Raw genomic sequence first — 23,833 nt, 5'->3', positions numbered from 1 at the left:
GTAGTGAGTCAGGGACTGGAGCCAACTGTAGGCGTCAGGCAGGGAAGGTGGGAGCTGTGGAGGTGGTGGTGTGAAAGAAAGGAGGAGTCCACAAGTCATGGGAGGGAGGCAGCTACTATTAGCTGGAGTGGGAAGGCTGGGGGTGAAGCAGGATTTGGGGGGAGATGAGAATCAGGGTTCCCTTGTGGACATCTTGCGTTCCCACTTGAATGTCAGGAGCCTAATTAACTTTATTCTTGCCACCCCCCGCCCCCGCCACGCCCCGTTCTGCCACAATACCAATTCTTCTCAAAACCGAATGGACCTCAAAGGAGACACACCGGCTAGAAAACCCAGAAGACAACATTTCAGGACCCTTGCTTGCGACCCAAATCGGTCCCTGGAGGCTGAAGGAGATCCTGCCCTCAAAGCCTTTTAATTGCCGCACTAGAGACTGAATGGCCGCCTTGTTCAGCACCAAAGCTACGTCTGGTCCAGCGAGGAATTGGTGAACCAAGCAGAAAATTCCAGGGCACAGGCTATTACAGGCTCCAATTTGGAAGCTTCTTCTCCCACAGCCTGACAGAGCAAGCCGGGCCACAGGCTGCCATGTTTGTGGTTCCAGCCCTGGTGTGGCTGAGCTCGAACAGCTGGGTCCTGCGGAGGGGGCAGAGAGAGGAGGGGGAGAGAGACCCCAGTGCAGGCCAGGAAGAGGCCCCTGGCTGTCACGGCTGGCACTGGCCTGGACCCTGCATCTCCAACCGAGCTGTCCTTGCCGAGCTTCAAGCCCCCTCCCTAGGAAGCATCCTGGTCTCAGAGCCAACGGGCCACAGTTTACAGGTAAGGACGGCTACCAGATGTTGCCAAGGGGGTTATATTGTCTTTAGATAAAGGAAATAACCTTCTCCAGAAAGGAGCATGGATGTTTTCCTTCAAGTCCTGCAAACACGTCTCAAGGTGGCCAGATTTAGGTATATCTAGTATCTTCTGTACTCAGAAACTCCTGCCAACTGACAAGATTTCACAGAGTACTAGGTTTTTCCTGTGGTGAGTATCTGTTGAGCTAAGGCCGAGTTGAGCACCCAGCTCCGTCACTTCCTGGCCGTAGGACCTTGAGCAAGTTACGTAATCATTCCATGCCTCAGTTTGCTCATTTGTAAAGTGGGGATAATAACACACAGTAATGAGGTAATACATGTGAAGTGCATAGCGCAGCATCTGGTGGAAAGGAAGCGCTCAGTAAATGATTTATATTCACCTTCTGACGATACTATGGTTGGATCTCTGTCAGGTAGTTCAGAACTCTTTGAAAATCCTTTTATCTGAAGCATCTCAATTTGCCTGTGAGATCATCTGTCTTTGAAACTCTTTCTCACAGGGTTTCTCCTACACAGTAAGTGCTCCATGATGTCTATTTAGAGGAATTTGAATACAATTGTGTGGCCCAGCGTGAGGACATTGGCCCTGCCCTATACTGGCTGTGTGACCCTGGGCAAGTCGCACAACATTTCTGAAACCCCAGTGCCTGGACCCTATTCAGATGGGAGTGACGGACCATCTCACTGGGTTGTCACAATGAAAAGAGATAGCAAATGCCAAGGGCTTTGAATAAATGCCCAAGTGACTTGTGTTCTTAAACTGCTTTTATTGAATTGAATTATGAGATGGAGTTATTGAATTTTTATTTCTATTGCTGTTGTTGCCTTATTGTTGATAAAATGGCAGAGCCTGAGACAGGGGTCGATTGGTTTTTGAGTGATGCCCAATTTGTTGCCTGGGATCTCAGTAATTATTTACAAGTTTGGTAACTAGTTCTCCTTGACTGATTGATTGCTTCACTCAGTAAATATGTATTGAACATTTGCTCTGAACCAGGCCCCGTTCCAGGCCGTGAATAGGCCACCACGATTCTCTCCGGGAACTTGCATTCCCTGTAGCTGAGGCAGGCAGGAAACAATTTCAGATGGTGATAAGAGCCATGATGAAAATGAAACACAGAAAGCAAGCAGGTTGAGGGAGGCTGGGCTGGTCAGGGAAGGCCTCTCCCAGGAAGTGACATCTTTAAGACCCGAGGATGGGCAGGAGCCGGCCTTGAGAAAAGAAGGATAAAGGATGGGTATGCGTACATGGAGGGGTGGATGGGGTGGCCCAGATGGGGGAGCACCCACAGCAAAGACCCTGGGGGGGAGGAACCTGGCAGGGTGACAACCCAGAGAGATGCCCGTGTGGCTGGAGAACAAAGGGCAGAGCGCATTAGAGAGATGGACTGGACACGTCCTATGGGACCTCAAGGGCGGTTGTAGGGAATTTGGATTTTATTTTCACGTGATAGGGGGCCACCGGAGGGTTGCAACTCTTCCCCCCAGGTATGGTATGGACCGCTCTCCCACCTTCTCCGGGTCCCAAAAGCCCCTTTCAGCGACGCTTTCCCTGACTACCCTACCTAAAGTTGCAGTCCCACCATTTGAAGCTCTGGACTGAGGTCAGCTGCTCACCGCGCTGCATGGTTCTCCTTCTCTGTGTCATTTTTCTCCACAGCACTTCTTATCCTCCACCACAGTCTATGTTTTACTCTTTAATTTCGGGGGTCATCCCCTCCCTGACAAGCACGAGACGTCTAGCAAGGTCAAGAATTGCTAGAACAGTGCTGGCCCAGAGGAAGTGTGCAAATATTTGTCAGATGAAACCTGAATAAAGTGACAAGCCGTAGATTATGCTTTTACAAGGTCCCTCTGGCTGCCTCGTGGAAGGAGGACTGGGGGACACAGGGAGCCTAGTGAGGCGACTTCCAAAGCCCCCTGGGATGAGGATGGTGAGGGGTGGTCTGGTTTAACATTATCCTGCACGCAGGACCCAGCGCTAACAACTGGGTTGTGGGTTTGGGTAATGAGTTCTCGCTCCAGGATTTTGATTTGAGCGACGGTGGCCATTTCTTGAGACTGAGAAGGCTGGGGAGAAGAGGACGGGGGAGGGGACAATTCGACGGGGGAATCAGCTGAAGGGATCTCTGTAAGATAGCTAAGAGTGCGTTGTCCATGGTAAAAGGTTTTGACGCAAAAAAAGTACTTAAAGCAATGGAGAAACTGTCAGGTGGACAAATGCGTGTTGCACAAGCATCATGCAATTTTAGGTTCAGGAAAAAAAAAAAATCCAAAACCTAGATTGAAATAAGTTTGGGTAAATAAGCTTGACACTTTGATTACATTTGAGTATCAAGCATCAAATAATAATGTTAGCCAAAATGCCTAAAGTTATAAGTCACAGGAAGTGCTTACAAATTTTTTTAATGTTGGGGCGCCTGGGTGGCTCAGTCAGTTGAGCGTCCGACTTCGGCTCAGGTCATGATCTCGCAGTTTGTGACTTCGAGCCCCGCATTGGGCTCTGTGCTGACAGCTCAGAGCCTGGAGCCTGCCTCGGATTCTGTGTTTCCCTCTTTCTCTGCCCCTCCCCCACTCATGCTCTGTCTGTCTCTCTCAAAAATAAATAAACATTAAAAAAAATTAAAAAAATTTTTTTTTTAATTAAAAACAATTTTTTAAAAAATTTTTTTAACGTTTATTTATTTTTGAGACAGGGAGAGACAGCATGAACGGGGGAGGGTCAGAGAGAGACGGAGACACAGAATCTGAAACAGGCTCCAGGCTCTGAACTGTCAGCACAGAGCCTGACGCGGGGCTCGAACTCACGGACCGCGAGATCATGACCTGAGCCGAAGTCGGATGCTTAACCGACTGAGCCACCCAGGCGCCCCTAAAAACAATTTTTTTCATGTTTAGTTATTTTTGAGAGAGCGAGAGAGCACCAATGAGTGAGGGAGCAGGGAGGGGCAGAGAGAGAGAGAGAGAGACACAGAATGCAAGGCAGGCTCCAGGCTCTGAGCTGTCAGCACAGAGCCCTACGCAGGGCTCCAACCCACATTCTGTGAGATCATGACCTGAGCCGAAGGCGGACGCTTAACCGACTGAGACACCCAGACGCCCCTTGGGAAATACTTTAAAATAAACTTCAAAGGCATTTAAAATAAAGTTAGGGAATGACAACGTGGGAGGTGTCCTATTTATAGATTTTTTTTTGGCCTTTCCTTTACAGAGACAATTACAAATAACCTTTAATATTTTAGGAGGTAGGCACCACCCCAGAATAAGTGTTATTTCCCAGAATGCTGCTCTCACTATTTTTTTTTTAATGTTTTTATTTTGAGAGAGAGTGCACAAGCAAGAGAGAGGCAGGGGTGTGGGGGACAGAGGATCCGAGGCAGGCTCCGCGCTGACAACAGAGAGCCCGATGCGGGGCCCAAACTCATGAACCATGAGATGGTGACCTGAGCCAAAGGCAGATGCTCAATGAACTCAGCCACCCAGGGGCCCCTCAGTTGTTTTTTTAAGTAAGCCCTAGCCTGTATGTGGGGCTTGAACTCATGACCCCGAGATCAAGATTCGCATGCTCTGCCACCAACTGAGCCAGCCAGGTCCCCTGCTCTTGGTTTTTTGGAGGAAGCCCACTGAGCTTTTTAGGCCACCCCCACATTTCCCAGAGACCATTTCAACCCAAGTCACCCTTTGCCCCAAGAGCTTCATGCACCTGCCTGCAGTGCTGCTGCCTTTTTGTTGTTTGGTGTTCAAACGACACCACGGACGCTGCAGATCTTTTTATGATGAGATTTTGCGGGAACTATAAAGCTCAGGAGTGGTTTCAGGAGCAAAGATAACAACGCCCAAGCCTGTGAAGAAAGGGATTAAGCCAAGCTATGACACTGGCTAACCTAGATGGGCTTCTAGAAAGCAGGTTGCTTTTTGGAAAATGGAAGCTGCAGCATCATAGCAGTTTCAGCCCCTTCCTTCTTTACGGGGACGTCATCTAAGCACTAGTCCCGCCTGAAGATGTTCCTGCCCCCACGGAAATGATTTGCTGACGGCTCATGTTTTCCCATGCAGAGCTGTGCTTTGCGAACACTGTGTGTTCAGATGCTGGGTAACAGATATGCGTGAAGCCTCGCCTTGGAGAGAAATTGCTGCAGACAAGTGCGGGCAGGGCTGTAACCAGGTGGCCGTGTCGGGAACTCCCGGGGTGTGTTTAGTATTCTGTGTGCGTGGAGGCTTTGAGGGCCCAGCCAGGGCTGCCTCCGGGATTGGGATGCAGCTTGCGGGGCACGTGCACTCCGAATCTCACAGACTGCTCGGAGGAGGTTTGTAGTTAGAACATCAGCTGCTCCTGCAGGTAAATCCTCATTTAATTCCATCTCCAATCGCCGAGCTGGAGGATGTTCCCGTTTCTCTGTTCTTTGTTCCGTGGCAGCAGATTTGCTGATAATGCGTCGTCTGGTGGGGAAAATGATTGCTGTTTGGGTATATCAAAGATGGTCCTGTTCTTTCGGTGGGTTTAGGCTGTGCCATGCTGCCTCCTTGCCTCATCACCCCTCCCCCCCCCCCCCCCCCCCCCCCCACCAACCCCTGTTAATTGACCACAGTTCAGCAAAGCCAACATGGAATAGCCACCCAGGTCTGAAACCAGGCTCTGCCTCAGTCGCTCTGTATGACCGTCTGCCAGAGCCTCAGCATCCCATCCAGGCAATGAAGAAGGTCAAGAGTACCATCGTCTCCACCTCTGTTACACGGTGATGATGCTCTGCCTGTCATGGGTGACACAGGGTTCTCTGTGCCCACTGTCCAAGACCCCGATTCCAAGGACCTTATCTGGGGGCAGTACCAGCCCCCCAATCGTGAACTCTGACCGAGGCAAATGGGCACACCCTCATCCTCCCACATTCCTTGAGGACGCATATCTGTCCACACCTGCCCGGAACAAATGCGGGGAAAATGAAAATGTCAATTAAATGGTTGCCATGGCAACACAATCTCATGTTTGCTGCTACATTTTCAGTGTTGTGATTTTTTTTTTCCTATTGAGCTGATTGAATTCCTGAGTTGCTGCCTGCTTCCCCAACTCTGTCACCCTTTCCAAACACACACTTACACACACATCCACACATGCACACATTCACAAATACACATAATACACGCAGATGACGTTGTCTTTAAAGGACTGAGCTGAAAGCCGGAAGAATGCTTTTGGAGCAAGAGGGCACATTTTTGTGATTTTTCTGTGCCTGTTTGGGGTAGTTCAATGAGATAGAGTTTTCAGCCCAAGAACAGAAAACTCTGCCATGAATTCCTTTTTTGACCATGTATGAATTCAACTTTTGGAGCGGGAGCCTTAGCTCTTTATCAAGAAAAAAAAGAATGCTCTTAGCCCCACCAGGGGACTCTGATGAAGACTGGTAAGATAATGTCTGCAGCTTTCGTGTCCCCCTCACCCCCCGCAGGACTCACCTGTGCACCCGTCCAGGCTCTGGCGTCCAGAGCCACCTGTGTGAGGAGCAAGGGCCTGGGTTGGAATGGAGTTTTCTTGGCCACAATACTCTGAGCAGGTCACTTACTCCTTCGGTTAGGACAAAACGGGCTGAGTAGTGCCCCCTCATTGAGCTGTTCTGAGAATTTCATGAAAGGCCAGAGAAAACGCTGGCATGTAGTAAGCACCCAATAGATGATAGTTCTTATTATAGTCATGTTGGTTATTTCAGAAGATCCACAAAGGAAAATTGTGCTGTCAGCTTGTCATATATCTAGCTGCAAGATTCGTGCTCCCAGTTGCCACACCAGTGTTTTGGCTGCTTTTTGGAACGCGTTCCAGCTTCCTCTTTCATGACGAGCCGGGATACAGTAAAACACACTTTCGAGTCTTCCCCCTCCCTGTGGATAAAGGGGTTGATTTGATTTTGATATTTTTTTTTTTTAAAGTTTATTTATTTTTGGGACAGAGAGAGACAGAGCATGAACGGGGGAGGGGCAGAGAGAGAGGGAAACACAGAATCGGAAACAGGCTCCAGGCTCTGAGCCATCAGCCCAGAGCCCGACGCGGGGCTCGAACTCACGGACCGCGAGATCGTGACCTGGCTGAAGTCGGACGCTTAACCGACTGCGCCACCCAGGCGCCCCTGATTTTGATATTTTTAAATTGTGTGGGTTTTCTTGTGTTTGGTTTTTAAAAATTTTTTCAATGTTTACTATTTGATTGTGATATTTTTAAATTGCGTGGGGTTTTTTGTTTTTGTTTTGTTTTTTAGATTTTTTTTTTTTCAACGTTTATTTATTTTTGGGACAGAGAGAGACAGAGCATGAACGGGGGAGGGTCACAGAGAGAGGGAGACACAGAATCGGAAACAGGCTCCAGGCTCTGAGCCATCAGCCCAGAGCCCGACGCGGGGCTCGAACTCACAGACAGCGAGATCGTGACCTGGCTGAAGTCGGACGCCCAACCGACTGCGCCACCCAGGCGCCCCATGTTTTTTAGATTTTTTTGAAATGTTTATTTATTTTTGAGAGCCTGAGCGGGGGAGGAGCAGAGAGAGAGGGAGACACGGCATCCAAGGCAGGCTCCAGACTCTGGGCTGTCAGCACGGAGCCCGACATGGGGCTCGAACCCACAAACGGTGAGATCATGACCTGGGTCGAAGTCGGACGCTTCACTGACTGAGCCACCCGGGCACCCCTCGTTTTGTTCTTAAAAGAAGATTTTTTTTTTTTCCCTCTGTTGCCAAAACCTTCTGATGACGAAATGGCCTATCACCTACTCAGATACTGGTGCTGAAGTGCCTTGAGGGAAAAGGCAGCATTCTCCCATGACTGTGGCTAGAACAAAAGAGGGCATCTTCCTCTCTCTTACTCATGGGGCGGAGGGGCCCTGCAGGGATCCAGTCAGTCTTGGCAAAGAGGAAAGGAAAGAGGGCGCTTTTGTTGTTGTTGTTGCTTTTTTTATCCTCCTGAGCTTTGCTATCACAGGCAGGTATCTCCCACTCTTTCCTAGATGGACTTCCCTGGGGAAGAACAGGTGGCCTGGTAATAGCAGAAGGCCTGAATATTGCTAATTATCCGCTGCTTCTGCGGAGCCTAGTGGCTTCGAGAGATGCCAATAGGTAACAGCCGGTCGAGGGTACCACCTGGTGTTCTGATTTCACGGAGATTCCAGGATTTTATCTCTTGAAAAAAAAAAAAAGAGATCAAGGTGAATGTTTTACTGAATAACGAATGAATTGTATAATGTGTATAACCTTTGTTTCATTCATTCATTCATTCATTCATATGTTGTTTAAACTGTCAGGGAGTGCAGTTTGCTCAGGGACAAACTAAACTGATGTTTCCCGGGGCACCTGGGTGGCTCAATCCGTTGAGTGTCCAACTTTTGATTTCAGCTAAGGTCATGATCTCAGGGTTGGCAAGATGGAGCCCAGCACTGGGTTCTGCACTGACAGAGAGAAACCTGCTTGGGATTCCCTGTCTCCCTCTCTCTCTGCCCCTCCCCCCTCAAAATAAATAAATTAACACGATAAACTGATGTTTCCTGGGCATAGAACAATTGAAACGAGGAGAGCTCCACTGGGAAACAACACTAAAAGATTAGTTTAACAGATGGTAACCTTTAGCGATTTTTTTAATCAGACAGTATATTCAATAACGTGTTTATAAGCCACAGTGCGCGTATGACTCGAAAGTAAAGTGATAACTGCTTTCCTAATCGTTAAACTAAGTATGTGCCATGAGTATGAAACCACTTGAAAAATTGTTAGTGAAAGGGGCACTTGGCTGGCTCAGTCGGAAGAGCATGGAACTCTTGATCTCGGGGTCGTGAGTTTGAGCCCCACGTCGGGTGTAGAGATTACTAAAAAAAAAAAATACACTTAAAAAAAGGAATTAAAATTGTCATTGAAGGTGTCTAGTTCTGTCCCCAATTTCCCTTGAAGAAGGGTGGCCATAAATTCCTTCTCAGTGATTTTGGAGCCCCTCCCCCTTCCGGGTATCTCCAGAATGAGGAACTCACCAGAGCCAGGGGTCGGGGCTCTGCACCTTCTATGTCACCATTTCTGATGCTGGCATTGTAACTGTTCCAGCCTTTGGGTCCCCCAGGGGGATCCGTGGGGGCTGCTTCCAGGTGGAGCTGGCTTGGGGTGGGGAGCCTGTTACGAGGCTGGAAGTTTCTCCCTGAGGTTCAGCTCTGCCTGGTTGTTGCCTTAGCAGGTGCACGGTCTTCCTCCCCAGCTCAGGGAATCCCCTAGGGTGCTTGGCCCCAGCATCCCCAGAGTGCTCTGACTAAGCTGTCCATGTTCAGGAATTAGGGAGGGGTCCTGGTGGAGTTGATAGGGAGGCCAAAGGCCCCCAAACTTCCCTGTGGCACCACTGCTACCTGTCGCCACTCCCTCTCGCACAGGTGGGAAGGGGAGCCATGGTACCCTCCCCCATTCTGGGCCTCTGGGCTTATACATATATTTTTGAGATGTTATTTTATTTTCTGAAGTTTATTTATTTATTTTGAGAGAGACAGAGACAGCACAAGTGAGTGAGGGGCACATAGAGAGGGAGAGATAGAATCCCAAGCAGGCTCTGTGCTGTCAGCACAGAGCCCTACACAGGGCTCGAGCCCACAAAGCTGTGAGATCATCACCTGAGCTGAAACCAAGAGTCAGACGCTCAACTGACTGAACCACCCAGGTGCCCCTAAGATCTTATTTTTAAGCAATCTCTACACCCAATGTGGGGCTTGAACCCACAACCCCGAGATCGAGAGTCACGTGTTCCACCAACTGAGCCAGCCATGCTCCCCTGGGCTTATGTTTTTGTAAAAAAAGAAGAGAAAAGCCACCCCAAGAGGATTCTGCCAAAGTCCCTCTTTAAAAATACCTTCCCTGGGGTACTTGGGTGGCTCAGTCGGCTGAGTGTCTGACTTCTGATTTCGGCTCAAGTCATGATCTCAGGGTGGTGGGATTGAGCCCTGCGTTGGGGCTGCTCTGTGCTGAGTGTGGAGCCTGCTTAGGATTCTCCCTCTCTCTCCCTCTGCCTTTCTCCCCTGCTTGCGGGGGCACGTGGTCTCACTCTCTCTCTTTCTAAAAAAAAAAATTAAATAAAAATACTTTTCCATAAGCATGAAAAGGGGAATCCTAAGGAAGAGGCTTAGGAGAAGGGGTGATAGCAGAGGATTTGTCTTTACCCAGAGCCTTCTCTTTTTAAAAGGGAAGCATCTGACTACTGCAATTCGTTGTAGTTTTAAAGTCTCTGTGGTGGGGGGCCTGGATGGCGCTGTTGGTTGAGGGTCTGACTCTTGATCTCGGCTCAGGTCGTGATCTCACGGTTCAGGAAATCGAGCCCCGCATCAGGCTCTGCGCTGTCAACACGGAGCCTGCTTGGGATTCTATCTTTCTCCCTCTCCCTCTGCCCCTCCCTCTCTCTCTCTCTCTCTCTCAAAATTAAAGAATAAATTGGGGCGCCTGGGTGGCTCAGTCAGTTAAGCGTCTGATTTTGGCTCAGGTCATGGGTCATGAGTTCGAGCCCCACATCGGGCTCTGTGCTGACAGCTGGAGCCTGGAGCCTGTTTTCGAATGCTGTGTCTCTGTCTCTCTCTGCCCCTCCCCCGTGCACGCTGTGTCTCTCTTTCTCTCAAAAATAAATAAATGTAAAAAAAAATCTTCAAAATAAAAGAATAAGTTAAAATCTCTGCGGCAAGACAGCTCCAAAGGGTCTTGCTACCTGCAATGGGTGTGTGGGAATGTGGGCATTCTGGAAGGACGAAAATGAGCCATTCAGTAAATTATCCCGCCACAAATGTTTCTATTTAATTCCTCTTGTACCCCATCCCCCAGCAAAAAAGGGGAAATCATGAGGATCTAGTTTAGAGTAGTGCAGCTGGCTCTGGAGTGCAGATGACTCAGGGTCCCCTGGTCAACCACACGGAGGGCAGCCCCAGAGGAAGGTCTTGCCCTCATGCATCAGCATCACCCGGGAGCCTGTCAGAGATGCACACTCTCAAGCCCCACTGAATCTTAAGCTGCACTTTAACAACATCCCAGGTGGTTCAAGGGTAATTGGAGAAGCACCCCTCGGGGTGGGGGGGGGGGTTGCTGTCACCTGAGGAGGCTGCCTACAGCCAAGCCCTGCGGGGACACTTGGAGAAGGCCCCATGTGGGGTGAGCGGGGCTCAGCCTGCCTGGCGCGCGCAGATGCGGTTCTGACCATAGCACCAAGCCTGGTGGGAGACAGGCTCGCCTGCTGCTCACCCGAAAGGGACCCTCAGCTCTGCTCATCACTCAGGCCTCTGTTCTAGTTCATGGTTTCAGCCTGACATTGTGTAATCCTGGACTTGCGAGGCTCAAGTGTGGCGTAAGTCACCAGGGCTGGTGAATTTCCGACTCTGGTGACACTTTATTTTTTTTTTTTTTTTAATTTTTTTTTTTTTTCCAACGTTTATTTATTTTTGGGACAGAGAGAGACAGAGCATGAACGGGGAAGGGGCAGAGAGAGAGGGAGACACAGAATCGGAAACAGGCTCCAGGCTCTGAGCCATCAGCCCAGAGCCTGATGCGGGGCTCGAACTCACAGACAGCGAGATCGTGACCTGGCTGAAGTCGGACGCTTAACCGACTGCGCCACCCAGGCGCCCCTCTGGTGACACTTTAATTGGAGACAACCCTCTTCTTTTGTTAGCAAGGTGACTATCTCCTGTTTAAACGGTGCCCTCAAAGACTTGGAGGGAAAATGAGGCTGACCTCACAGTAATAGCAGCTTTGGTGGCTTCTTTAAATGTATCTATGTCCTGGGAAAGCCCACAGCATTCCAATTACCCAAAGCCCTAGGGATGTTGGGATCAATTTTTTTCCTCCCCCCAAAATAAATATTCCTCTGGCTTTTAGTTGCAACCACTTTTTTATACAGCAAGCATTTCCTACACAGGAAGCATCTGACTGTTCTCACTGCAACCCTCTGGGGATGCAGGATTGTTACTATTACCATTTCCCAGAGGGGAAATCAGAGTCAGAGAGGTAAAGTAATTTTCACAAGGTCACACAGCAAACTAAGTGGTAGGGTAGGGACCCTAACCCAGATCTGTGTGACTCCAAAACTAGGGCTCTCTGTCTACCTGGGCTATACCTGAACTTTCAAAGACACAATTTCTACCATTGGTGCAGGCTGTTGACTATTTTCTGTTGGGTGAAGAAGAAAAGCTGGAATGTTCTTCTGGATGATCTTTGTCATTCTTCCCCTGCTTCTCCCAGGCAGGAACTTCCAGGGACTTCTATTGTTCCTCACCTTCTCTTCCCGAATGACCTGCCCCTGAGATGTGACACCTCTGCTCTTACAGTCCCTGCCAGGAGCTGAGCTGGGGAAGTTTGCCCGCCAGGGAGAGTGGCCAGCAGGGTGAGCGTCTATGGCCAAGTAGCCATTCTGCCTGAGGGCCTCCCGGGGACAGGTGCACACTGCAGCTCCCAGGATCACCCTGTGTGCTGCTCCTTTGACACTGGGAGAGAGGCTGGGGCATTTCTTTGAGGGCTCTGGCCTTGGGAAGGGAACAGATTTGGGTTCAGGTGCTGCTTACTCAGAGTGGCATGACGACTTTTGTGAGTCCCAGGCACTTTTGCCTTTGTGGTTCCCTTACTCCACTAAAAAGAAAAATCTGGGGGCGCCTGGGTGGCTCAGTGGGTTGGGTGTCTGACTTTGGCTCAGGTCATGATGTCATGGTTTGTGGGTTCAAGCCCTGCATTGGGGTCTGTGCTGACAGCTCAGAGCCTGGATCTGCTTCGGATTCTGTGGCTCCCTCTCCCTGCCCCTCCCCTGCTCATGCTCTATCTCTCTCTCTCTCACTCAAAAATAAATTTCAGAAAACATTAAAAAAGAAAAGAAAAATGTAAAAATATATCTGCTACTACATTGACGTAAAGATGAATATATTAATGTTATATATGAAAACATTTTCATTATCCTGAAAGTTTATTTTTTCCTTCTCATTTTTCACTGAAATTAAAATATTTTCATGGGCCGCCTAAAAGTCCCGCGGGCCCTGAGCATGGTGCCCACTGCTCCTAGTGGATAAGTCGGCCTTGGGCTTACTAGGTTTGTGGTGACCTTGAGCAAGCCGTTTGACTTTCCTAAGTCTCGGTTTCCTCATCCATAAAATGGGTGTAGCGACAGTGCTTTAATCCATAGCGAGGAGCTTGCGTGGAGCTTGCCCTATGGCACCTGGCATCTGGTTAGTGCTCAGAGGTGCTTGCTGTGGAGGGGTGCTGAGTAACTACCCTGGGGAGGGGCCTGTTCCGCAGGCATTTGCTAAAAGGTCACTGTGGGTAAGGGTTGATGCCGTCCGCCCTGCTTCCCACTCCTGCATCACCAAGTATTAGGGCCGGAAGGGTCGGCAGAGCCTGCCCTCCACCTAGACCCACGAAGAGGCTGGATCTGTCCGGGCAGAGCTGGGACAAGAACCCAGGCTTGGACCCCAGCCCAGAGGCACCGGGCCCCACCCGAGGCTGTCTGTTCAGGGTGCCACCCTCAGGTAGACAATGACTAGCACATCTTCTTGGCAGAGACACGGAGAAGGCTTTGCCACAAACCTCCCTCCCGCCGCCCACGATGCCTCCTTGGCCATTGCCCCGCTCACTCCATCTCCTCGTGGCCACGTCTGCACGTGGGCTGCCTTGTGCGGTGCCCAGCGAGGGCCTGGCCTTTCGAGATGGCGCAGCCCCGGGACGGATCCCTGGCTCTAGCACGGAGCTGCTGGGCAGGTCGCTTCGTGTCAGCTTCCTCACCGGGGAGAGGGACATGGCCACGCTTCCTACGTCACAGGGCAATTGCGAAGGTGACATGAGATGATGCAGGTAAAGCACTTGCTCAGTGACAGGCTTATGTGGGGAATCCGTCACGAGGATGAAAGTAATGGGGAGACGGCAGGGACAGGAAGCTGCTTTCTCCTCCATTCTCCTTCAGAGTCTGCTCACAGGAAAGCCCCTGAGGGGTCCGTGGGCAAAGCGGTCGGCCCCACTGCTTGCCAGTAGTGTGACATCGGGCAAGTACTTCACCTTTTTGTGCCTCAGTTTCCTTACCTGAAAAATGAGATATTCCTAGAGTTTACCTTGAGAGGTTATTAGGAGGGATAAATGAGTTAACACATCTAAGATGCTTACATTGCTACCTGGGATCTAGTGAGTGCCCAGTAGATGGTAGGTATTTTTTTTCTTGGTACACAAGCCACTGAGGCTTTAGCCTTTTAGCTAAGGCCTGAAGGCTTTAGCATTCAGGATGGAACTTTCTAGAACTTACATGAAGTTTTCCAGGAGTGGGAGTTTCCAGTTTCTTCCTCTCTAAAGTGTAAGAGACATGTTCTGTGTCCACAGGAAGGTTCGTAGCTCAGGGAATATAGGGGATCCAACCATGGTGAACTCCAGGAACTTTGAGCGAAGGGGGAAGGAAGGGAAGGGACAATAGGTTTTGAGTATCTCCTCCGTGTCAGGCACTGGGTGGCTCTTGGGTTCTGCTCTAGATTTGTGGATATGGCCCCATGAGAGGTGAGTGGCCCAGGAGACCGTCAGCCAGGCTCTCTGGCTTTAGCACTTGCTATGTCTTCACTGTGGGTAGTGTCCTCAGGCTTAGAGCCAGCTGGACACCAAGATGTGGCCCGTGGCCACTGCCCTAGGGAAGCTCCTGTCTCCCAAGGGTACCAAAATCAGACCCTGAGCCTGTTGACATTAGACCAACCATCCATAGGCTGTTCTCAGTTCTGCTTCCTTATAGATTTTCTCTCGTGGACTCCCTTTCTTCTGATGTGGACCCCGAATGACAGACAATGTGCTCTCTGTATAGTGCTTTCCCGAAGACACTTTTGTTACCCGGAGTCCTTATTGGCTGCCGCCATAAAATATTAATACCTAACTGAGCGTGTGAGCTCCCGAGCCTTCCAGACGCAGGGTCTGGTTTCACAGCCCTGAGGCGGCAGCTGCAGGCAGGGTCAGCAGGAAGCCCCGGGGCCCCAGCGCCTCAGTGGGCCACTGTGAGGAACAGCCCCAGCCCAACACTCCTGCTCAACAGCCACATTCTAGAAATCTGAGGTCAAGGAGCATAACGACAACCGTGAGAGGTATGTACCGTGGTGGATGGAGCGTGATAAAGAATCTGACTTCTGGAATCTGAACTGAATTGTGCTAGCTGTCTCTGTGACTGTCAGCAGAACAAACTGGTTGCTTCCTGTTTAATGACCGAATCAAAGCACACACGCACACGCACACACACACAGAGGTGGTGGTCAGATGCAATTTTCTTACATGCATTCTTTTCCCTAACCCAAGATTTCTCCTCCTCCTCCTCCTCCCCCTCTTCCTCCTCCTCTTCCTCCTCTTCTTCTTTTATTCATTTTTTTGAGAGAGGGAGAGAGAGAATCCCAAATCCCAAGCAGGCTCTGTGCTGTCAGCTCAGTGCCTGATGCGGGACTCAAACTCACGAATCACGAGATCATGACAAGAGCAGAAATCAAGAGTCGGATGCTCAACCAACCCATTGAGCCACCCAGGCACCCCTCCCCTACACCAAGACTTCTTAATGTGGAGTCTGTGAGCTTCCTTCCAGAAATTCAATGCAAAAAAAAATTGCATAGATTTTTTTCTGGAGAGAGGTGTCTTATTTTTCCTTAGATTCTCCAAGGGGTTGAGGGTTCCTACCCAAAATTTTAAAACGCTAGCAGTTCCACTTTTAGGAATACCTACGACTACTTGTGAGAGCAAAGATCCATCCAGGAGGACATTCCTTTTGGAAGCATTGTAATCTAAAAGATTAGAAATAGCTCAATTATCCATCAACAGAGACTGGTTAAGTCAACTGGGTCCATTCACCCTTTGAAAGATACACAGCCTTTGGGGGACAAGTCTCTGTGCGATGTAAAGGGCTCTCCAAGAGGGTTAGGTAAGAAAAGCAAAGTATGCGTGCTTTTTTTCCTGCACGCAGAGTGATATGTGTGCTGTGCTAACATCTGTGGGAGCTTATGTATGGGGTCTATCTCTGGCAAGGATCTGCCAGCCACTGGTTGCCATGATTGTCTCAGAGGGGGCAGATCGGGGGACAGAGGTCAGGGGTGAGGGGGAGTCTTGCTTTTCACCAGAATTTGTACTGTCTAGACTCGTGTGGCATTAAGGCAGTCAAACAAGAAAACAGCCCCACAGGGCAACATGCCAACTTGGCTTGCAAAAGACCCTGAGTGGAGAGAGGCATGTGAATGGCGGAACCGAGACCGGACAGGGGGCAGCTAATTTGGGTGGGCAGCTGCTGCTTCTCTAAATTAAGAAGGTGGCCGAGGTCAAAGCTTGATTCACAGCTGGCTCCGCAGTGGCGTCTCCCTTGCACGGTGTTTAACGGCCTGCTGCGTGCAAGCTCGTATCCTTGTCATTATCACAGCATCGAGGCTTTCATGGATGGAGCTCAAAGCTGGTGTGCAAACTCCATTCACCTGTCTCAGAGCCCTCTGAGGCTGGGAGGCCACAGTGCAGACGCTCAGTATCTGTTGGGGAAGGACAGGGAGGAGGGGACTGTGCAGTGACTCTTGAGGACTGACTCTGGTGCCTTGCCCCACCTCACTCAGGGGGAACGTCCCCAGAGGTCACCTGCGTGCCCAAGGGCCCGGCCCCAGGCAGTCATCAACCTGCCAGGCAGGCTGGGCCGGGGTGAGTGGTGCTGTAGGCCACATTCCTCAGCCATGAAGTGCCCTGTTGACAGAGCCAGAGCTCAGACTAAGGACATCCATCCATCCTTCACAAGTTGGGTTCCAGTTGGTCACAGTGACAGCTGAGTAGGCTTCAGATGCAGGTTAACTATTTGCCTGAGGCTGAGTGAGGTCCTGGTCAGGAGGCGTCAGTGGGGCAGGGCTGGCCTCACCATAGGCTCCAATTTACTCTTGGGGCCTCAGTTGTGATCCAGGCAAAGGGCCGCTTGACCACTTTGAGATCTTGTTGTGAGGCAAAACTTTATTTGCCTGTAAGTCTTGGACCCAGCTCTTGCTGAGTGAGATGAGATGTCTGGCCTGTCTTGTGTTCGCTCACAGCAGCTATGCCCGCAGGGCCCCCCACTTCTGCAGGGAGGCTCACTGGACCCACAGAAGCTCACCTTGCGTCCGCAGTATTCACCCACATGTTGGCCCAGAAATAGGGTGACCCCCCCCCACCCCCCATCACAGTTCACACAGGACTGAGGGATTTCCCAGGATGCAAGACATTCAGGGCTAAAGCCAGGACAGTCCCGAGCCATCCCGGACAGGGGATCACCCTCCCCGGAAGGCTGTCACCAGAGAGACATGCTCCCCTCTGGCAGGGGACTATGCCAGAACTTTGCATCCTTCCGAAGGCAAGGACCATGCATTTCTTCTTCTTTCCCTTTCATAAGTAGACATTTTACAGAAAAATTGCAAGAAAAATACAAACAATTCTGAGATACCCTCCACCTAGATCCCATGAGTGTTAACATTTTACATTTGCTATATCTTTTCTCCCTTTCTCTGAGATTAAAGTTTTTTTTATGTTTATTTATTTTTGAGAGAGAGAGAGCGGAAGCCGGGGAGAGACAGAGAGGGAGGAGGACAGAGGATCCGAAAGGGGCTCTGTGCCGACAACTGAGGGCCCGATGAGGGCTCAAACCCATGAACTGCGAGATCATGACCTGAGCTGAAGTTGGACACTTACCCAACTAGCCAGCCAGGCGCCCTCTCTGTCTCTGAAATTTAAGAATAAGTTGCAGACATGATACTTCAGTATATATTTCCTAAAACCCAGAAATTCTCTTTTCTAACCACTGTATGATGGTCACAAGCAGCCAATTACTGCTGAAGATAATTCTACTATCTAATGTCAATTGTCGATTGTCAATTGTCCCCATAATGCCCTTTATGGCAAAAGGAAATCAAGCTCGGGTCTTGCCTATAGCTGCCATGTCCCTTCAGTCTCCTTTGACTCGAATGGTTCCTGGGGCCCCTGAGGGGCTCAGTCAGTTAAGCGTCTGCCTCTTGATTTCTGCTCAGGTCATCATCTCACAGTTCGTGAGATCAAGTCCCACTTGAGATTCTCTCTCTCCCTTTCCCTCTGCCCCTCCCTTGTTTGTGCTTTCATTCTCTCTCTCTCTCTCTCAAAAATAAACTTTAAAATAGAATGAAAGAAAAATTTTTTTTAAATATTAAAAAAAAAAAAGAACGGTTCCTGAGTTTTTCTTTGTATTTCATGACATTGACCTTTTGGGGGAGGCTAGGCCAGTTTCTTTACAGAATGAAGGCTCTTCTAGCAATGCCTGGCCCATAATTCGCTCCTAGTAAGTGCTACCACACCAGGCTCTCACACACATCGTAGTCATTCATCTCTTCAACAGCCCTTTGAGAGACAACGGTTATATCCCCATTTTGCACCAAGGAAACGGGCTCAAGGAGGTTTGGGGGCTCTCCTGAGGTCATTCAACCAGCAAGAGGTGGGCCCTGATTTTAACCCCAGAGCCCATTTTCCTAACCACTGGGCCACTGTGCCCTGGGGGAATTTTCTTGGTCTTTATTTGCAGATGTTGTTTTTGTTTAACTTCTGGAGCAATGAGGTCAGCAAATTATTGTAAGATCTCCAACCATCCCCTACCTGGAACCCTCCCCCAAGCACCTATGGAGATAAGAAGGATGACCCTTGTACTTCCCCCGGGCCTGTAAGATGCAAGGTGGCAATTAGCTTTAGGAGCCTTGGAGAGATTGCATGCAAATGAGTGCAGAGGATTATGGGATGAAAGTTCACCTTTGAGTCTAACCGCCCCTGCCCCCTCATCCAAGTTATGTTATGGGCTGGAGGAGGACGTGGACTAAGGAGCCCTCCCTGGTCAGGTCTCCGTGTCTGTGGCTATACCTGGAGCAGCAGAGGGTCACATGGCTCCCCTTCCTGCCTCTGCCTCTGCTCAGAGCTGCAGCCTGAGGCAGAGCATCCTCTCAGGGGGTCTGGTCACTCTCCTCCAGGAAGTCCCTCTGGCAGCCCCAGGCATCCTTTACCCTATCCCTGTCCCTGACGCCACTGCCCCCCACCCCCAGAGCAGCTCTCCTCACTGGTGGCACCTGACAGGTGTTTGATACTCATGAATGAATGAAGGAATGAGTGAGTGAAAGTGTGCAGGATGCGTTGGGACCTACTTTTTGTTTGTCACCCTAACAAGTAACTTTTCTTACCAGACTCTTCGTGGTCTCATCTGCCCACTGGTTGGCCACAAGTTCTGGTCTGCACGGCTGTTGAGAAAACAGCCTCCTTTCTGCCTGTTTCTGCCCTTGTTTGTGGCCAGGCAGTCCCTCGTGGCTCATACACTCCTCACCTCTCCCCGATTTCCCCAGCGGCTTCCACTCAGGCCTCGGCCTCATGGGCCGCTCAAGGGCCATCTCAGCTGCTGGCCTGGTCTTTTCCCAGGCTTTCTTTGGGTGATCCATCTGTGACTCTGTATCTCTGTTGAATTCAAGCATTTATTTATTCAACAAATACCTACTGAGCACCCGCTATTGTGGGAGGCACTGTGCTAGGTGCTGGGGGAAGCAGGGGAAAAGACAAAGTCTTTACCTTTTTGAAGGAAGATAATTAAGGAGCGGACAATAAATAAACAGGACAACTGCAGGTTAGGGAAAGTGCTCTGAAGGAAAGATAATCGGAGAGGCGGGGATTAGATAGATGATAACTGGGGACCATTGATACTGGATTGGTGGCCAGGGAAGGCACGGTGAGGAGGGCACAGCAGAGCTGAGATTCTGAGGGTGAGGAGTTAGCATGCACCAAGTTGGTGGAATGGTGTTCTAGGCAGAGGGAACAGTAAATGCGAAGGCCTGGTGGCATGCTTGGGGAACAAGAAGGAAGCCTAAACAGCAAGAACTGAGTTGAGCTGAAGGAGGTCATTGGAGCCAGCCCTGCAGAGCCTCGTTGACCACAGGAAAGAGTTTGGATTCTGTTGTGAGCAACATGGGAAGCCACTGGGGCATTAAAGGCGGAAGGTGATGTGGTCTAGCTTTTCATGTTAGGACCTCTCTGGCTCTCGTGGTGGATCAGAGGAGAGGTCCTCCAGGGTCCTGCCTTCCGGCCTGCACCACTTTGTGTCCCCCCCCCACCCCCTTGCCCTGCATGGCCCGGAGCGCACTGGCTCCCCCGGCTGCTGGTCCTCAGTCTGCCTTTCCTCTTTCAAATCCTCCTCCAGTGCCCCCCACCCCCACATCCCTTGCATGTTCTAAGGTGCTCCCCCATCAGTGGTCATGCTCGCAGCCCTGGACGGTCCCTGAGCGCACTTTCTGCAGAGATCAAGACTGGGGCTCTGGACTCAGAGGCCTGGGACCAAGTCCTGGCTTGGCCACTCGCCAGCAGAGTGAGCTTCCTCGGAGCCTCAGTCTCCTCCTCCGGGAAAGTGGGGGAACCAACAGAGCCTACTTTGTGGGGCGTTTGTGAGGATTAGCGGAAAGTGCTGCACTGTGCCTGCAGCCGGGCCAACGGTGGGCTGTGTCTGTGTCGTGACCCCTCCTGTCTGGGAACGACTGGAGGGACGGTGCCCACTGTATCTCTTGCTGCGGCGGGGCTCCACGGCTTACCTGTGGGCTGTGAGCTCCTTCTGCGGTCTTGACCCGGTTTGCCTCTGCTTGGTAACCGCTTGAACAGCTGGCCTTGCTGCTGGCAGACAGCAGTCTGGGACGAGGGGTGAAACCTGAGGAGGTGAATTTAAGCCGCAGATTTACAATACCTTTTATGGGCTTGGTAAGTGTAGCTGAAGTAAACACAGAATGGGCATTGATCACGCTAGGCAAATGGCCTTGACTGGCGTGGCAGAGCTTTGGAATGTTCCCGTGAGACCCCCATTTGGAGCCTATGTAACAGGGAGTGCTGGGCCTGGGGTCCGAAAATCTGCTACTCGTTAGCTGTGTGACCTTGGTCAAGTTAACTAATGGAGTTTCCATTTCCATATGCTGTAACAGGCCCTCAAGATCTGGTGAGAGGAAAACATGACGATGGCCAGGAGAAGCTTTGTGGCCACTGAACCACTAGGCCCCCATGAGGAGATGGTGATGAGGATGTCTGGCACAATATAGTGTGAGTTGTAGAATCAGAGAGACTGCGTTCCATTCCTGGCTGTGTGACCTTGGGCAAGTTGCTCAACCTCTCTGAGCCTTAGTTTTATTACCTGTAAGATGGGGTTGTTGGGAGAATCACAGGTGATGTACTGGGTTGAATAGTGTCTCCTACAAATTCATGTCCACTTGGAACCTGTGAATGTGACCTTATTTACAAATAGGGTCTTTCTGCAGAGGTTATCGAGTTAAGATGAGCTCATAGTAGATTAGAATGAGCCCTAATCCAATTTGACTGATGTCTTTTATTAGAAAAGGGAAATTTCGACAAAGAATACAGACACACAAAGAGGAGAACACCACATAGACCCGGGTTGTGGTAATTTGTTACAGCAGCCACCGGAAATCCATATACGCGATAATCCAGAAAAAGTGTTCAGTGCGGTACCGGGCATAGGGACACGTATTATTGTTAACATTCTTATCATCTCTGTAGTAATGGTTCAAGGTGGGTTCTGTGATGGCTACAGACTTGGTTGGGGGAGAGTCCTGCCACCCTTCTGCCCTCCAGTCTTGATAGGGGTGAGGGTGGGGTGGTTGTCCAGGCCACGGTCCCCGAAAGCCTTTGCCTGGATGGGGTGGCTGCCTGTGGGGACGGTGGCTGGCTCCCATGAATCTCGGGGGTTATGCTGAGGTTTGGGGGTGGGTCTCCATGAGCCCTTGTTGTGGGGAGGGGTGGTGGCTGCCCCGTGGCTGTGGCCTCCTGGGAGCCGCCTGGTGTGGCAAGAGCCCAGGTCTGGTTTCTGGAGCCCATCTCGGCAGATGCCTCATAAACCTGTCTGGCAACAGCATTCCTCCGACAGCCTGAGCAGCCGGCTGTCACTCCACAGCCCGTTGTGGTTTTGTAACGCGTAGACGAGGAATGTCAGCTGTGACTCACTGAGCCCAGAGTTTCCCCTGTGTAGGCAGAACCCTTGCCTCCTGCCCAGCTTCTGTTCGACGACGGAGGTGGGTCTTCTGAGGCCTCCTTCTGAAGAAACTGAGGGAGGGCCCCGCCTTCCCTGGGGACCTGTCATGGCCTCTGGGTCTGGGTTTGGGTTTCAGGTAAGAGTGGGCAGGGGAGAGAAGTGGCCTGGATGCTTGGTTCTGGCACTTTCTTTGAACTGGCCACTTTATCTTTTAGGGCCTCTGTTTGCTGTAAATGGGGATGTTTTGAGGACATGAGGAGCTATTGGAAGAGGCGGGCGCCCTCCCTCCCCTCTGCCCAACGGCACCAGGCACATTTGTGAATGACTATTAGGAGCAGGTCAAATGGCCGGTGACAGAGTCTGACCACATCCTTCCTGTTTGTGTCCAATAATTTACATCAGGGCCTAGGAAGCCTCAGGGAGAAAAAGGCACAGGAGTCCTGACCACCCCAGGTGAAGTTCAAGGATGAAAAGCCAGTCTGCTGGGCAGGGGTAGCCCGGCTGAGTCTATCACATGGATGCAGGGGCCCCGGGGCAGAGCTCACCACAGGACACGGACTTAATCTGGGTGCCCAGCACTGCCTGTGTGCCCGGGTGGGGCAGTGGCAAAGAAAGGAGCGTGGGGGTTTTGGGGGTGTTTCTGGGAAGCCAGAACATTGCGACGCCATGAACCCAGGCAGCCTTACTGTGGGACAAACCAGGCCAGGCATAGTTGAGACTGCGGACCATTCTCTCCTCTTCCCTGCCACGAATGGAGTGTTTCTCAGAAGTGTGCTTCGCTTTTACTTTTGGACCTGGTGTTTCCAATGTCAAGAGGCAGCAGCACCCCTTTGGGGGTGGCCCCAGCTTCCCTGGTGAGGGGGTTCAGATGTTCAGGTTGAACAGTCAGGCCAGGACCACTGATGTGGTCCCAGCTCAGCCGGTGGGGGTGAATGGCAAAGATCCTTGCAAAGTAGCCCCTAGGGCTTCTGAGAAATGGTGGGGGGTGTGGGGGTCCTAGAATTCACTGGGGTGTTTAGAGCTTGGGGCACGAAGACATGGGGCATTCCTTGAACTGGCAAAACCAACCCTGAAGCTATTTTAGTTATAGACGTATGCAGAATTCTGCCCCCGGTCAACCTCCCAGGACCCTCAGAGCCTCAGTCACCATCCACCCGGGAGGCCTGTTCACCAAGGGGCTCCGAACACTGCAGGGCGGGTTTGAGCAGGGTCTGTTTCTGTCTGTAAAGGCAGGGCTGATGGCAGAAGTGAAAACAGGCCACCCACCCCAGGTCCCCAGCCTCAACCATTTGCTGGCGTCAGCCTCCAAAGATGGAATCATCCCAGCCGGGACAGGGCTGGGCTGAGCACTCTGGAGCGCTTGGAGGGCACTGTTTCCTCTGGAACTCTTTTTCTATTCAAGTCCCCTCCCGTTTTCACCACATTTGAACTTAAGGATCAGGATTTGAGTATCTGTTTCATGCTTGGCTTCGGGACAAAGAATGGCAATAATGTTAGTGGTGGTAATCCTAACAACAGTGATGGTTTCTGCATCTGTAAAATGAGGCAACAGTACCTACTTCCTAGGGTGCTGGAAGGATTAAATGAGATCATGTACATAAAGTACTTAGCACATAATGCCCCGATCATAATAGTGCTTAAGAAATCATGATATTTATTATTATTACGGCTGCCATTTATGAGGACAACGAGGCTCAGAGACATCAGATGCCTTATTAAGGTCACACAGCATAGGAGCTCCATGCCCAAAGGAGGATCCTGATAAGTTCCCCACAAGCTCCGACCCAGTGCACCAAGTGTGTTAAGGGAAGGTTCGGTGGTCCTGGGGGAATTCTGACTGGGTAGTGTCAGGAAGGCGCCATGGAGGTGATATTTCCACTGGGCTGTCATCATGGAGGTACAAAGGTGAAAGGCATAGACACACGGTAAACTCGAGGAACAGAGAGAGCCGCCTTGGGGGGATCGATGAGAAAGAGGGCTGAGCAGGTCAG

At 50.8% G+C, this 23,833-nt stretch overlaps 1 protein-coding gene across 1 annotated transcript in view; it reads left to right on the top strand.

Moving 5' to 3' along the window:
• Positions 1-23,833, top strand: part of KIFC3 (kinesin family member C3) — a 77,881-nt gene that overhangs the window by 1,141 nt on the left and 52,907 nt on the right. The window contains exon 2 of the mRNA XM_045442903.1: positions 312-819. Within this exon, the coding sequence (XP_045298859.1) occupies positions 589-819 (231 nt within the window). The 5' untranslated portion in view covers positions 312-588. The remainder of the gene's footprint in view (positions 1-311; positions 820-23,833) is intronic.

The sequence above is a fragment of the Leopardus geoffroyi genome, chromosome E2 (genome assembly GCF_018350155.1).
Source record: "Leopardus geoffroyi isolate Oge1 chromosome E2, O.geoffroyi_Oge1_pat1.0, whole genome shotgun sequence".
Classification (NCBI taxonomy): Eukaryota; Metazoa; Chordata; class Mammalia; order Carnivora; family Felidae; genus Leopardus; species Leopardus geoffroyi.
This window is presented reverse-complemented; position numbering and strand designations above follow the sequence as displayed.